The sequence below is a fragment of the Rhinopithecus bieti genome, unplaced genomic scaffold, assembly GCF_001698545.2.
Source record: "Rhinopithecus bieti isolate Rb0 unplaced genomic scaffold, ASM169854v2 scaffold_42532, whole genome shotgun sequence".
Taxonomy (NCBI): domain Eukaryota; kingdom Metazoa; phylum Chordata; class Mammalia; order Primates; family Cercopithecidae; genus Rhinopithecus; species Rhinopithecus bieti.
In genome coordinates this window covers 850857-865390 of record NW_016818301.1, presented here as the reverse complement: position 1 = coordinate 865390, position 14534 = coordinate 850857, and the positions used below count along the sequence as shown (strand labels likewise).

The following is a 14534-nucleotide window of genomic DNA, read 5'->3' as shown; positions in this document are numbered from 1 at the left end:
TCTTTGGTGGCTGGCACTTTCATGGGCCAGGTACAAGCACTACAGCCCTCGGTCCCCAGTGTCGCTCACTGCACAGAGGCTCCAGGCAAGGTCTGCCTTCCCACATCACTCAGAGAGGCAAGGAAATGAGCTGTAGCACTTTTATTGTTTCCTGACACCTCTGGTTTCCCTGTCTCTCTACCCCGCCCAGGGTAAGGGCGCACGCCTTCCAAGTTGTCCAAGGGCACCCGCCTGGCCTGGTTCGGTCTTCCTAGTTACCTGCAGAGGAATGACTCCACATGGGGCTGGGGAGAGAGTGGGTACCACCTTCCTCTCCCCTGGCAGAGCCTGGACACCAGTACAGGAAGAGCTGGGCCCTCAGGCTCTGCCCTACCCTTTCTGGGTCTTGGTCAGGGCTGTCTTGGCAGCAGGAAGCTGGGGGTCAGCTAGGGATGGGGCACAGCACAGCACCTGAAGGGAATGCTGGGATTTGGGATAGAAGGTGGGATGTCTCCTAGGTGGAAGAGGAAAGAAAGAGGCTTCTGCCAAGGCTGACATGGAACTTGCTGAGATGGGTAGAGGCAAGCTGGGCAGAGGGCAGGAGGGAGGAGGGACAGGCTGGAGGCAGGCAGTGTTGGGGAAGTGGGGAGGAAAGGAACTGATAGAAACAGGGCTGTTCAAGAGAGACAAACATGGTCCAGTGGCAGGAGAGAGAAGAAGCCTGGCAGGAAGGGGCGTAGAAAGGTAGGAACAGCTGACTAGGAGCAGGTGATCTGAGCCAAGCGGTTCCAGGGCTTTCCAGCCCTGGGTGTGCGCTACCCTTCCCCTCCCCCATCCCCACCTCCAACGTATCCCAGGACCCAGTGCCACCCCAAGTCCTGGAAAGCCAGGTGTGGCTTAACCCATCAGCTCCTAGGCGCCCTCGCCCTCCTGCCTCTGCCCAGTTGACTTTACTCACCCTCTACCAGCAGCCGTGTGTGGGCGCTGTCCTGGCCGGCCTGGCAGCAGTAGGTGCCCTGGTCCTCAGGTCGAACGTCATGGATGACCAGGCTGTGGGTGGGGCCGTGGCTGCGCATCTCATACTTATCTCCCGGGCACAGCTCGGCCCCCTCCCGCAACCAGCACACTTGGCCCCCAGAGCGGGACACAGTCACCTCCAGCACCGCCCGGCGGCCCACCAGAACGGTCTTCTCGCGAGGAGGGTGGCGGCACATCTGGAGAGGCAATGCTGGGGATAGGGGGCAGGAGCTTAAGTTAATAGAGACACGCATGGCCCCCAGGAGAAGAGATGCATCTTCCCTCCCAGCAGCCTCCACTCCTGGCCTTAGCCCTCTATGCCACCAGTCCGTTCCCTTGCACCTCAGACCCAAAGTCTCCTCTTCCCGGGGAAACACGCTGCCCTCTGTGACCCGGCCCAGGACAGCCTCTCGAGGGGAGGGGAAGAGAGAGAGGCAGCGTTCTTGGGGCCAGTCCCAAGTCCGTCAGTCCCATGGCAGGAGAGAGAGGATGTACTCTCTCTGTCGCTCCCGCCCCAGGTGCTTACCCTCCACTTCCAGTAGAGCCAAGGACTGGGCGGGCCCCGCCTGGAAGCGTACTTCACCGGCGTCTTCGGCGCGCAGCTCGCTAAGCACCAGAATGTGTTTCTTCCCTGGGGGTGAGGGGGTCGCTAGCGAGGCCGGAGCCACCTCTGAGGAGCGCTAGGGACGAAGGTGGGGGCGCAGCAGACCCCTGGGTCGGTTCGGACACCGTTAGTGTAGGCTAGGGTGGGCGGAACCGGGATGCCGAGCGGGAAGACTAGCGGTCCGAGACTCGGGGCTGGGGGCGAGGGAAAGACCGGGGACGAGGCTCAAAGGGCCGTGGGGCGGGGCCCGTCCGAGTCAGGGGCGGGGCTTGTCCCGGTGGGGCGGGATGTGTCCGAGCCTGGGCGGGGGGCCAGCGAGGGGCTCGAGAGGGTAACCAGGAGGCCAGACCTTCCTGTCTGATGCGGACGCGGGCTCCGGGTCTCAGCGGGCGGCCTCCGAGCTCCCAGCGCCCTGTGGTCTCGACCTCCGATACGGTGCACTCGAACGTGGCGCCGTCGCCTTCGCGGGCGGTCACCGACCGCAGCTCGGAGAGCACCGCCACCGTACGTTCTGGGGCGGAGCCCGGGGCGTGAGCGGGGCGGGGCGGAGGGCAGGTACCAGCCACGCCCCCTCCACGCCCCCTTTCTAGAAGCACGCGCTGTCAGCAGTGTCGGGGGAAGACCGCTTCGCAAGTCTAGTGCCCAAAGCAGTGCCCAGCCCCCGCATCACCCCATACCCACCGCGCACGGTCAGGCGGACCGGCCCGACGCGGGCCGTCCCCACCGCGCAGCTGTAGGTCCCGGCGTCCGAGGGGCCGCAGCGCCGCAGCTGGAGAATGCGGCGCGTGCCGAGGGCCTGGAGCCGGAGCCGCGGACTGGGAGTGAGCGCGTTCCCGTCCTAGGGGCGGGAGTTGCAGAGGGTCGGGTCGGGCCCGGCTGGGCACAGGCGACCCCGGCCCTGGCAGGCGGCAGCACCCTCTGTTAATGCCAAGCAGTCTCGAGGCGCGTTTATCCGTGTCTCGTGTTCCCAGGCTGGGGTCGGGCTGTCCCCACGCCTTTGGGGTCGTGCCAGGAGCCTCTTTGAAAAAGTGTCACCTTTTGGGGACCTTAGGGCCGCCAAGGTGCTCGGGAAGCCCAGAGCCAGGTATCGATCACAGGGGACATGGGCACGGATTCTGGAGTTAGGCAAACCTGGATTCAAATATGGGCTCTACCTTTTGTCTGCACTTGGGTAGGTAATTTGTTCCACTGAGCATCAGTTTCCTCATAGGTATCACAGTGACAAGACCTACCTCCTAGAGTTGTCCTTGGAGTAAGGGATAAAATATAATGCAAATCTTAGCACAGTGCCAGGCACATCCGCTTAAGTATTAGTTGTTTCTGTCTGGGGCATTATTATTGTTGGTGTTATGTTGAAGTAGGCTGGGCTGGGGCTGGGATCTGACCTTCTCCCAGGTAACATCAGCCAAAGCTTGGGAAAGCTCGCACTCGAACATAGCTGTGTCGCCCTCGGTCACCTCTACGTCCTGTGGCCCCTGCACGATGGTCACTGGGACCTCTGGGAGTGGGAGAGGGAGGACAGTGCAGAGGGAGCAGGATGGGGACCCATCTTGTAGGGACAAGGAGGACATACACTTGGGCACAAGGTGTCAGTAGAGGACACTAGTGAGTGGGGGATGAGCTGGGACAAGTGGTCCAAGAAGGATCTGTCAGTGGTGGGGACAGGGGTGGNCCTCGGTCACCTCTACGTCCTGTGGCCCCTGCACGATGGTCACTGGGACCTCTGGGAGTGGGAGAGGGAGGACAGTGCAGAGGGAGCAGGATGGGGACCCATCTTGTAGGGACAAGGAGGACATACACTTGGGCACAAGGTGTCAGTAGAGGACACTAGTGAGTGGGGATGAGCTGGGACAAGGGGTCCAAGAAGGATCTGTCAGTGGTGGGGACAGGGGTGGGGGGGGGGGCGGTGGTGGGCAGTGGGTTATGGGCAGGGCCAATGGGTTAGGAGTGGCCAACTGGGAGTCACACTTTAAGGTGGTCAGTGGGGAGAAGCTGGGGCCAGAGGGCAATGGGGAAACAAGCAGAGATGCCAGTGGAGTGGTCAGTGGGAACATCCTGGGGCTGGAAGCAAACATGGGGGACACTCAAGCAGAGTTGCTAGTGATGTCACCCTCAGGCAGTCAGTGGATTTGAGGGACTGGAGTGGTCACAGGGCCCACACTTAGGCAGGCAGAGGGAGCCATGGCAGGCAGTGTAGCCAGTAGGGTCACAGTTAAGAGTGGTCAGTGGGGTGGTGTGCAGGCGGGCAGACAGCAGTGACCACAATGGCATAGGCATGCTCACAGTAGCAGAGTCAGTGGTTGGCTGAGCCTGGGGCAGTCAGGGGCCATACTCAGGCAGAGGAGTCTCTGGGGCCACACACGGCCTAAGAGTCAGGGGGGGTCACACTCTGGCAGGGATGTCAATGAGGGCCACACTGAGACAGGCATGGTCAATGGGGGTCACACAAGTCGGGGATCAGTATTCATGCCTGGGGTTAGTAGGGCCACACAGGTCAGCAGGCAGGCTGTGGTCCTGGAGCCACACCTCTCACAACGAGTCTGGCTGCGCAGCGCAGGGAATCCACCGTGAAGGAGACGCAGCCTGAGTCGGCCAGGCCCAGGCCTTTGAGTACCAATTGGTGACTGTGGCCCTCTGAGTGGATGTGACACTTGGGCCCTGGATGCAGCCGGACTCCACCCCGGGCCCACTCCCCGGTCACACCTTCCTGGGACAGCTCCAGCTGGAAGGTGGCGCTGCCTCCCTCACTGACGGTCACGTCCTCCAGAGGCCGCAGCACCCTCAGCTGCCTCGCTGGCCAGGGGAGATGGAGAAAGGGAGGATGAGGCCTCCAGCTCTGGGCAGGGACTGCAGTCGATCCTCATCCCTTGGCCCTACCTAAACCTCCCAACACCCAACCTAAGTTCCTGACCAAAAAAGTTCAGAACCAGTGTGCAGGAAGAAAGGGGCACAGCGGACAGACTTGGCAGGGGGAGGGCTATATTAGGGTTAGGAGATGAGGGCACAGGAAGGGGGAGAAGTGTAGTTAGGGGGTCATGGAGTCTGGGTGAGGGGTACTGTGACACTTGAAGGAGCACGGAATTTGGAGTCAGACACACTAGAATAGAACCTCGCTCTACCACATAGTTTGTGTGCTGTGTGATCTTTGGCAAATGGCCTGACATCTCTGGGCCCCAGTTGCCCCAGCTGTACAAGGTGAATAGCACTGGGACACAGGTTTATTGTGATGATTTCTTGAATGAAATAAGTTAGAACAGATGTGTCACCAATGACACCCATTCACCAATCTCTGTGTAAGAATTTTCATCTCAGTTAATGTTCCCAGAGACACTTGAGACAGGGATTAACCCCATTTTAAAAATTTGAGACAGGGTCTTGCTGTCACCCAGGCTGGAATGCCATGGCATGATCATAGCTCACTACAGCCTCAAACGCACGGGTTCAAGCAATCCTTCCACCTCAGCCTCCCTAGTAACTACCATGCCTGGCTAATTTTTATTTTTTTTGTAGAGACGGGTTCTTGCTATGTTGCCCAGGATGGCCTCAAACTACTGGCCTCAAGGGATCCTCCTGCCTTGGTCTCCCAAAGTGTTAGGATTACAGGCGTGAGTCACTGCACCTGGTCTCAGCCCCATTTTTAAGGAGACTTGGCTCAGAGAGGTTAACTTGCATGAGGTCACACAGGAAAGAGAGGGCTCCAGCTTTGGGTAGGACGTGTAGGGTGCTGTTTGCCAGTCATCCCTGCTACTTAAGTGGGTATGTGTATCCCTAGAATACATGATTGAAGGATGCCCACAGCAAGTCTTTCTGGAGAATATTTGTGTTTATAGCAAAGCCAACTTGGAAATATGCAATGGAATGCAAAATCCACATGGACTTCTAAGGTAAATAAAAAATACTAGAAAAAGAAAAGTTTTGCTTTGGGCAGGCTGCTGCTGGGACGGCCATGGGTGACTTTTCTCAGCGGTGAGGGGCACTTTGGTGGGGGCCTGAGGGACTCCAGGACAGCCAGAAAAGGCTGGGGTGGGTAATGCATTAAGAGAGGACAGGGCACTCACGCCTCACGCTGAGCCTGGCCAGGGTGCGATCGTGGTGACTCTCGCAGCCGTAGGTGCCCTGGTCAGCTAGTACGACACCATGGATGTAGAGGCGGTGGATGTGCCCATCCTGGCCCATGGACAGGCGAGAGTCGTGGGGCAGGGGCTGCCCACCTCGTACCCAGCGCACAGCCCCCGCTGCACCCACTCGGCCTGTCTCCACTTCGAGACACACATCCTGGCCTTCCTCTGCCCGCACGTCCTGCAACCGCCGTAGGAACAGCAGCTCTGTCTCTGGTGGGGAAGAAGGAGGAGGCCATGGAGCCTGGTGGGTTTGGAGGCTGGCCCCTTGTTCCAACCCACTGGTCTGTCCCTAGGTAGATGGGCAAGGCTGCTGGGGTCCGAGTTGGGAGTACAGGCACAGGACACAGAGCATCTCATCCTCATCAGGACCTAACCTCGAACATGGAGCCGGGCACTTGTGGTCATGCTCCCTGCCCGCACAGTCACGGTCCCCGCATCGCCCAGTTGGCAGCCTCGCAAGGTTAAGATGCGGCTTGAACCATTCTGGGCCATATCCACCTGGGGCCCTGGAGTGACGACGACCCCATTGCGCAGCCAGGTGATATCGGCATCTGGTGGGGAGACTTTACACCGGAACGTGGCATCATCGCCCTCGTGGACAGTGAGTGGTGTCAGCTCCGAGACCAGCTTCACCGGCAGTGGCTCTGAGGGGCACGGTCAGGCAGTGAGCTGGGCTGGGTCTTTTCTCCTCTCTCCTTTTCATCCCCTCCTCAGGGTACAGGCCCTCATCCCCAGTCATTTAACAAACCTTCCGTGAGGACCTACCATGTATCGACCACACGAGTGGCCCAAAGGACAAGATGCCAGCTCCCTGCCAATTCTTTTAGTCAGTTCCTCGCAATCCTAGCCTAGCACTCCACCTCGGTGACACACTAATAATATCATTTACCAGGGACCCTATTTACAGCATTTACTTGTCACAACAGGCCTGTAAGACAAGCACTATCCCCTCTTTTCAGAACTGGGGCTCACACAGGTTGAACAACTTTGCCAATGTCACACAGCTACTGGGGCACAAAATCCAGGCTGGAACCTGGGTGGGTGGACTCCAGAACCCCTGCTTTTAACCACCAGTCTATGCTTTTAACCCTCTCACATGAGGGTTTCTGGAAAGGGGAGCCCTGAGCCCCTATCCAAGTGATGGTTATGCACACCCTGGTTGGAGCCAGAGGCAGCAAAGCAGGGATGGAGGGGTAAGGGGGCCCTAGAGTATACCAGGTGGTCCTTGGGGTGCCAGAGCCCACAGGGTTTGAGGGGTACACTGTTACCTTCCACGCTGACAAGAAAGATGCGGCTGTCCTGGGGCGCGTCACACAGGTACTCCCCAGCATCCCCACTTCGTGCCCCCTGCACCCGCAGCAACTGCCTGGCCCCGGCCTGCTCCAGCTGCACCCGCCCCTGGCTTGCCAGTCGCTCCCCGTCCTTGTACCAGCGCACAGGGCCCCCTGGCCCGGAAAGGTGCACCACCAGCTCTAGGTCCCCGCCTGGGGTGCTCCGAACCCTCGTCTGGGCTGCCTCGGGAGCTACCACCCGCACAGGGGGCTCTGTGGAGTCAGAGCTGGAGGTCACTGGGAGGGAGAGGCTCAGGGCTTTGAGGAGGGCAGGGGGAGGCATGATGGGGAGGGTACTAAGAGAAGCGGGGCCAGGGATGGGCAGGACATGCTGGAAAAGCAGGAATCCTACAGGGTTTGGGGTGCCACTCTCAGGCTTAGTGCCGAGGCTGTACTCACCAGCCACCTGGACAGTGAAGCTGAGGCTCGGGGCTCCTGGGGCTGCTCCCGACTGGCAGGTGTAGAGCCCTGCATGGGCTAGGCCTGCAGCCTGGATGCAGAGGACTCGGCGGGGGCCCTCGGCATGGAGCTCTAAGCCCTCACCCTCCTGCACAGGCCTCCCATTGTGGCTCCAGACCACAGGGGCGCCAGCCCGGGACAGTTCACAGCTCAGCACCACTGGCTCCCCCAGGGCCACACACAGCGGACTTGGGGTTGTCTCTGGAGCAAGGAACTGCACTGGGGGCTCTGGACAAGAGAGGAGGGTGTCAGCGCATGCTTGCCCTTGCCTCCCTGCCCTGGGTTGGCCAGGAGCACTCACCAGCCAGGATGACATTGAAGGTGATGGCCTCATCCCGGGTCTCACACACATACTCCCCCGCGTCCTCAGGCTGGGCATGGGGCAGGGTCAGGGTGCGGGTGGGCCCCTCAGCACCCAGCTGCAGGGCATCTGATGCCTCCACTTCCAGCCCATCCTTGTACCAGCGCACCTGAGACCCAGCTGGGGCCACCTCACAGCGCAGCTCCACACGCCCTGGAGCCCCAAAATGCAGATCCAGGGAGCGGGCTGCTGGGTGCACAATCCTCTCTGGTGGGGCTGGTGGGTGGTCAGAGAGAGGGGTACATGGGCTTGGCCAGCGGGCCTCTCCTGCCTCACCCACCAGATCCTCAGCCCTCCCCACTGGCAGCCCAGCTCTTGAGAACGGTGCCAGCTGCAGTCCGTGGAGCAGCTGCTGTGTGCCAGGCACTGTCCTAAGAACCCTGTGTTTTTCAGTCAGTTACTCTGACCACCCCCAAGAGGTGCACAGCTGCTGGCTGCACTTCACAGCTGAGGACCTGAGGCCTTTTTAGAAGAAACTGACTTGCCTAAGGTCACACAGACAGAAAGAGGCGGATCTAGACTCACACCCAGATCTACACAGCTCACTCCATACCAACCCCCACTTCCTATCCCCTTTCCCTGCCTTGCCTCTGATGCACTCGTTACCACCTGACAAACCATGCCTTATTTTTTGTCTGTTCACCCTCACTAGAGTGTAAGCTCTGTGAAGACAGGAGGTTTAGTCTTATTGGTTCACTACTGTATCCCCAGCATCTAGAACAGTGCCAAGCACATAGTAGTTGCTCAATGAGTATTAAATGAATGGATGAATGAACAAATGGTTCTAATTGCTGGGCACCCTCCCACCAGGCCTCTGGTGCTGACCTGATGTGGCTAAGCAGGATTCTGATGGCCGAACACGAGGAAGGTGGATAAGGGGAAGGCTGGGGATGGGGTGGGGGAAGTGGGGCTAGGTGGGTGTCTGTCCCTTAGCCCCCTACCTCTCTACCTCCTCTGTGTGCTGCAGAGACGGCCCACCTGTGACAGTGACAGTGAAGAAGGCCGAGTCATCTCCAGCGTCGCATACAAACTCCCCCCCGTCCTCAGGCTGGGCAGCAGGTAGCACCAGGCGGCAGCGTGGCCCATCCCTCTCCAGCACCAGGGCCTCGCTCTCCTCCACTTCCAGCCCATCCTTGTACCAGCGCACAGGGGCATCCTCCCGAGACAGCTCACACATCAGCACCACACACTCCAAGGTCACGGCGATCAAGGTCACCTCATCACGGGGATATATGATCCGTACTGGAGGTTCTGCAGGGTGGGGACAACCACAGCCTGTCACAAGCTCACCGTCAGCCTCTCTGGAGCCATTTGGCAGCATGAAGTCCCCATCACCCACATGATAATGAGAATAATAAGTAAAATAATAATAATAAGAAGCAATAATGGGTCCACAGTTTGTTCTCTGAAATCCCTGGGGCCAGAGGTGTTACAGAATCCAGAATGCTTTGGATTCCAGAAATGATGCATTTCTCATCTATCACATACCTTCCTCAGCCCCCATGGGGGCCTCCCCCTTCATCAGTCACGTTAACGTGTCTATGGTGTGACACATATTACATTCACCCTAAGCAGGATATATTGAAAGATACAGAATCTTACAGATACAAGAATACATCTGTAAGACACTCATATCTTATAGCTAATAGCTATAGCGATATTCACCCTCGGCAGGATAATTAAAGCACAGAAATAACTTCAGAGCAATCAAGCTCAGGTTTTACTGAAATGACTTGGAATACAAAACTTACAAAAAGCCTTTCAATTTTGAGAGTTTTGGAATTTTGGAACTATGGATAAGAGATGGTGGATCTGCAATAGCAAACATTGATATGATGCTTCCTAAGGTCCAGGAACAGTCCCAAGCACTTGAAACATTTAACTGTCACGGCAATCCTAAGAGGAAGGTAGTGTTTTATCCCCATTTTCCATATAAGGGACTGGGCACAGAGTGATTATACAACTTCCTTAAGGTCACACTGGCTACACCCACTCTGGGGCAGGAGGAAGAAATACCCTCTGTTAAAGGGAGGCTCAGACCCCACAGGTAGTGGCAGGAATTCCAAGCCAAGGCTTGCAGGAACTCAATAATGCTTTTTGCATTCAACGTCTGTCTGAGAGTTCCCCAGGGGTGCTAAACGCTGATTCTGAGAGCTCATCTCCAAGTTCTGGTCACTCCTCTGCAGAAAGGGAACCATGTCAATATTAGAGGTGACCAGTGCATGGAGCCCAGGGCTGCCCACACCCCCGCTGCCCCCAGGTTCCCCCAGAATCTTCAAGTTTCAGGGAGACTAGTGCTCCATTAGCCTCTAGCCCCCTGGTGGCTGGGCTGAGGAACTGCTAGCTTCCCAGTCGGTGGGGGGCCAGGGTTGGGGGGTGTTTTATAGGGACACTCATGGGCCGGGGTAACCACAAGCTCCCCACTCAGCACCCCCGCCTCCATGGAGATTCCTGCATTGAGCCACACAACCTGCCTCCCCCATGGGCTTTCTTGCTCTAAGGGTCTGGGGGATGTACGCTGGTCCTCTGGGGCCAAGCAAGGCCAGGAGAGACCAGAATGCAGCTGCCTGAGGGGCGGGGAAGGTGATGAGGGCAGTGGAGTGAGGACAGGGATCAGTGAGGGGACCAGGGTGGCCACCCAGCCCCAGGACCTCAGCTTGGTGTCAGACTTGATTTGCTCTGGCCTAGAGCAAAGGTGGTGTTTGTGTGAACTTCCCTGTGAAGAGACTGATGTTTTGTGGGGAGCCTGGTGTTTTGTGGGGAGCCTGAGCGTGGGCTGGAGTTTGTGTGTCTGTGGCCATTATGTCTGGCCATGGCTAAGTGGGAGAGGGTGAAGGTGATTACTACAGGGCAGAATGTGTGCAGAAGGCCTCTTAGGCATTGTGGGCTTGTGTGTGCAGGGTGCACGAGCTGGGGTGCAGGGAGTGGGGGGCCCTAAACAGCTCAGCATGGAGCATGACTTTCAGGGCAGGGCTAAGGGAGGACAGGACTATAGCCACAGTAGGATGGGGGCTCCAATGCAGCCACTGGGGTCTGTGCCACCCAGAGCTGCCTAGCCCTATGGACCCCCAACCCCAGACACACACACTGGGCTGGATGCTGTGAGCTGTCACCCCGAAGTCTCCAGCACTGAACCTCCGTCACTTCCACAGTTGTCCTGTGCTTCTCCTGCTTTGAATATTCTCCCCCAACCTCCTGCCCACACCCCACCCCACTTAGCTCCAGTATCAGCTTTGAAAGCACTTGCTGTCGCCAGGCCAGGGTGGTGGCTCCCAGCCCAGGGACCCTCGACAACCCATGCTGTAAGATCCTGGAAGGCGTCTGGCTTTCCTGCCAGGCTGTGCACTCCTGGAGGGAAGCAGCTGTGTCTGCGCGCTGTTGGCTCCTGTGTGTGGAAGGGCAACTTTCTCCGAGGCCCTCCCTGACCCTTCTGCTCTGCACTCTTGAGCCCTCTGCCCTTGGCCCTCACAGTACTTATCACCAGGTGTCACTGTACATTTATTTGCATGTTTATTGGTTTAACACAGGGGTCGCAAACTCAAATGCCCACAGGGGCCAGGTTAGGTTAGTGGCTGAAGCAGTCTGGGGAAAGGCAAAAAGCAATGGCAGGGAGGTGGGACAGAGGAATGTGGGCCCCAAACTATGGGGGCAGCTGCTACTCAGTGCCAGCTGTTCGTCGCCATGGGGGGAAGCGGGACCAGAGCCGCCGGGTCTTCGGCTTTTTCAAGAGGACGCATAACTCCGGATTGTTATTTGAACTGTCCTGACTTTGGTAAGACTCTGCAGACCAAACAAAGCACATGTGTGGAATGCACAGGGCCCCAGGACTGCCCGTTTGCGACCCCTGGTAAACAGCTGTCTCCTCACCTAGCCTGGCAGCTCTCTCAGAATAGGGACCGTGTTTGCATTACTCACCTGCTACTCCCAGTGCCTGATCCAGGGAAAGTGCTCAGTAAATGAGCTGTGGAACAGAGCTAGGCCTGGCCTTGGGCAAGGGGGAGGGGCTCATTTCCTTGAATAGGGACCCTGGGCTCATCTCAGCAAGAACCTTGGCACATGCACCTGCAGCCCACACCTCCCTCCTCCCCAGGGTGCTAGCTGGGGCCATGTGGCCAGCTCCTCCAGGGCTCAGGGCTGTCTCTGTGACCCCAGGGAGCTGGGCTGGGCCCACACCTGTGACGGTGAGAGTGAAGGAGGCTGACTCATCGTCGATGTCACACAAGTACTCGCCGGAGTCCTCGAGCTGGACAGCAGGCAGCACCAGGCGGCGGACAGTGTCTTCCTTCTGCAGGAGCAGCGCGGGGCTCTCCACCACCTCCTCTCCATCCTTGGTCCAGCGCACCTCCGCCCAGGGCCGGCATAGCTCACAGGTCAGCACCACACGCTCCAGGCGCACCGCTGCCACATACACCTTGCCGCTGGGATACACGATCCATGAGGACACGTCTGGAGGACAGGGACAGCCACTGCCGGGCATGAGGGGTGGGCCAGGTGTGCCCTGTCGCCCTCCCTGATCCAGTTGTGTCCCCTACCCCTGGAAAGTAGGCCATGTGTTGAAGAGGGACCTCCCAGAGACTGCATCTCACAGCAGCTAACAGTTACTCACAGCTAGAGACAAATGAATACAGCTGTCACAAAAGCACGCAGACTTTATGCTGCACAGGAGCTGCACAGCGGGGACCACGGGGTCAGCCTCGGCTGTAGAAGCACTCCACATTCTCTGGGTTGGGACAGAGATGGTATGAAGGGTGGAACTGAGGAGAGGAGGGTTGGGTCCCCAGATGGAGCTGGGGGTCTCCTCCTCCAAGAATTTTTGGCCCCTCTAGTGCCTGAGACCACCTGCCCTAGACTCTGCCCTACCCTGCAATAAACTCACTGTCCCCAAAGATTTCCCTTGGTACAGGTTTTTAGAAGAACAGAGAAAGCAGGGCTTCCTTAGCCAAGACTGATGTGCTTATGACAACATGTTTCCTGAGTGTGACTAGACCATAGCTTGAGGAGAAAGGGAGGAGGTCTGATCTGCCAGCAGGAGGGCAGCAGGGGCGGGGAACAGTGGCCCAGGAGTGAAGGTGTGGCAGCTGCCCCAGCAGGAGCAGGGGCACCTTCCCCTGTGCCTCTGAGGCCCACCTGGCCCCCCACCTGTGATGGTGACGGTGAAGTAGGCACGCTCATCTCCAGCAACACACTGAAACTCGCCCCCATCTGAGGGCTGGGTGGCGGGCAGCACCAGGCGGCGATGGGGCCCTTCATTCTCCAGCACCACGAAGTCACTCTCCTCCACCTCCTGCCCGTCCTTGTACCAACACACAGGGGCGTCCTCTCGGTCCACCTCACAGGCCAGCATGACACACTCGGAGGTTATGGCATGCACGAACACATGCTCTCGGGGTTCCACGATGTGCACGGGGGGATCTGGGTGGGGAGCAGAGATGGCATCGCACAGACACCCCCGCACAATGAGTCCAAACTAGCTGTGTGGCCAGGAGACACTGTTTCTGCACAGGAGGACGCTGGGGGAGGGCTAAGGCCCTGCTGTGTAGGGACTCAGGGACAATGACAAGGAATGCTGAGGGCATGGCAGGTAAGGCATGGCAGGAGATCATGTGGCACCAGAGTGCTCTGTGGGTCCCCAAAGGATCAAAGGTGCTGGAGTGAGTACATGGAGAGAAGGAGGCACAGAGAGTTCACAGAGTGGCAGCCACCATTTGTCTAGGCTGAAGGGAGGTCACTGTCACAAGTCACATCAGGGCCATGCTTACTGCCTCTATTACAAGACCCCAGGGCAGGCAGGAGGTCAAGGATGATCCAACAAGTGGCAACAGTGAGACAGCCACTCTCCAGGTAGTGGGTGCCCTGTCACTGGGTGCATTCGGGCAGGGCCCCAGTGTGGCCCCTGGCAATAGTGTGGAAAACAGGACTTCCACTCAGTGAGATGAGTGGGATCTGTGCTTCCCAAGCTGCTCTCTCAGAGAGTCTGCACTTGTTAAGAGAGGATCTTCAGGCTCCACCCTGGATATTGGGGCTCTGGACAGTCCAGGGATTTATAAACAGCTTCCAGGAGCTTCCTAAAGCAGCCAGCCTATGGACTGCCTTGTGAGAACCATGGGGCGACCGCACTCAATACTTCTGTTTGACTCTATCTGAGGCAGCAGGAATAGAACAATCCTGTGTGTGTCTCCAAGCTATGGTGTGACAGAGGTCACAAAATCTCTTACAACCTCTGTTTCTTTGCCTGTGAACTGGAGATATATTGCAGTTGATGAGGAGATATATCCTCATCTAGTTGTGAGGATTAAATGAAACAGTGTATACTGAAAATACTTAGCATAACGCTTGGCTCAGAGTAAGCGCCAAAAAGTGTTCGCTCCCATCTCTCCTCCCCTTAAGTGCATTTTGTTCCGCCACCCAACCCAGCAGAGGCTATGTGGACAGCGAGACAGTGTTAGTGTATCAGGGGTTTAGGAGGCAAAGGCATGCTGTGCATGGCGCACGCTTATAACCCCAGCTGCTCAGGAGGCTGAGGAAGGAGGATCGTTTGAGCACAGGAGTTCAAGGCCAGCCTGGGCAACAGTGAGACCCTCATCTGAAAGAAAGAAAGAAAGAAAGAAAGAGAGATAGAGAGAGAGAGAGAGAGGGAGAGGAGGGAGGGAGGGAGGGAGGGA

At 57.8% G+C, this 14534-nt stretch overlaps 1 protein-coding gene across 2 annotated transcripts in view; it reads right to left on the bottom strand.

The window, feature by feature from the left end:
- Positions 1-126: 126 nt before the first annotated feature.
- The window catches only part of OBSL1 (obscurin like cytoskeletal adaptor 1), a 26002-nt gene continuing 11594 nt past the window's right edge, over positions 127-14534 (bottom strand). Inside the window, exons 7-21 of one of the 2 annotated variants that reach the window (XM_017856785.1) lie at positions 13012-13284; positions 12046-12318; positions 8851-9123; positions 7813-8088; positions 7452-7739; positions 6990-7265; positions 6096-6365; positions 5659-5931; positions 4127-4393; positions 2986-3098; positions 2282-2438; positions 1950-2111; positions 1523-1627; positions 938-1207; positions 127-258 (exon numbers count right to left, since the gene is read on the bottom strand). In XM_017856785.1, the coding sequence (XP_017712274.1) occupies positions 251-258; positions 938-1207; positions 1523-1627; positions 1950-2111; positions 2282-2438; positions 2986-3098; positions 4127-4393; positions 5659-5931; positions 6096-6365; positions 6990-7265; positions 7452-7739; positions 7813-8088; positions 8851-9123; positions 12046-12318; positions 13012-13284 (3284 nt within the window). In that variant the 3' untranslated portion in view covers positions 127-250. Of the gene's footprint in view, positions 259-937; positions 1208-1522; positions 1628-1949; positions 2112-2281; positions 2439-2985; positions 3099-4126; positions 4394-5658; positions 5932-6095; positions 6366-6989; positions 7266-7451; positions 7740-7812; positions 8089-8850; positions 9124-11365; positions 11653-12045; positions 12319-13011; positions 13285-14534 lie in introns of those variants that run through there. The other variant, XM_017856786.1, reaches the window with a different exon arrangement.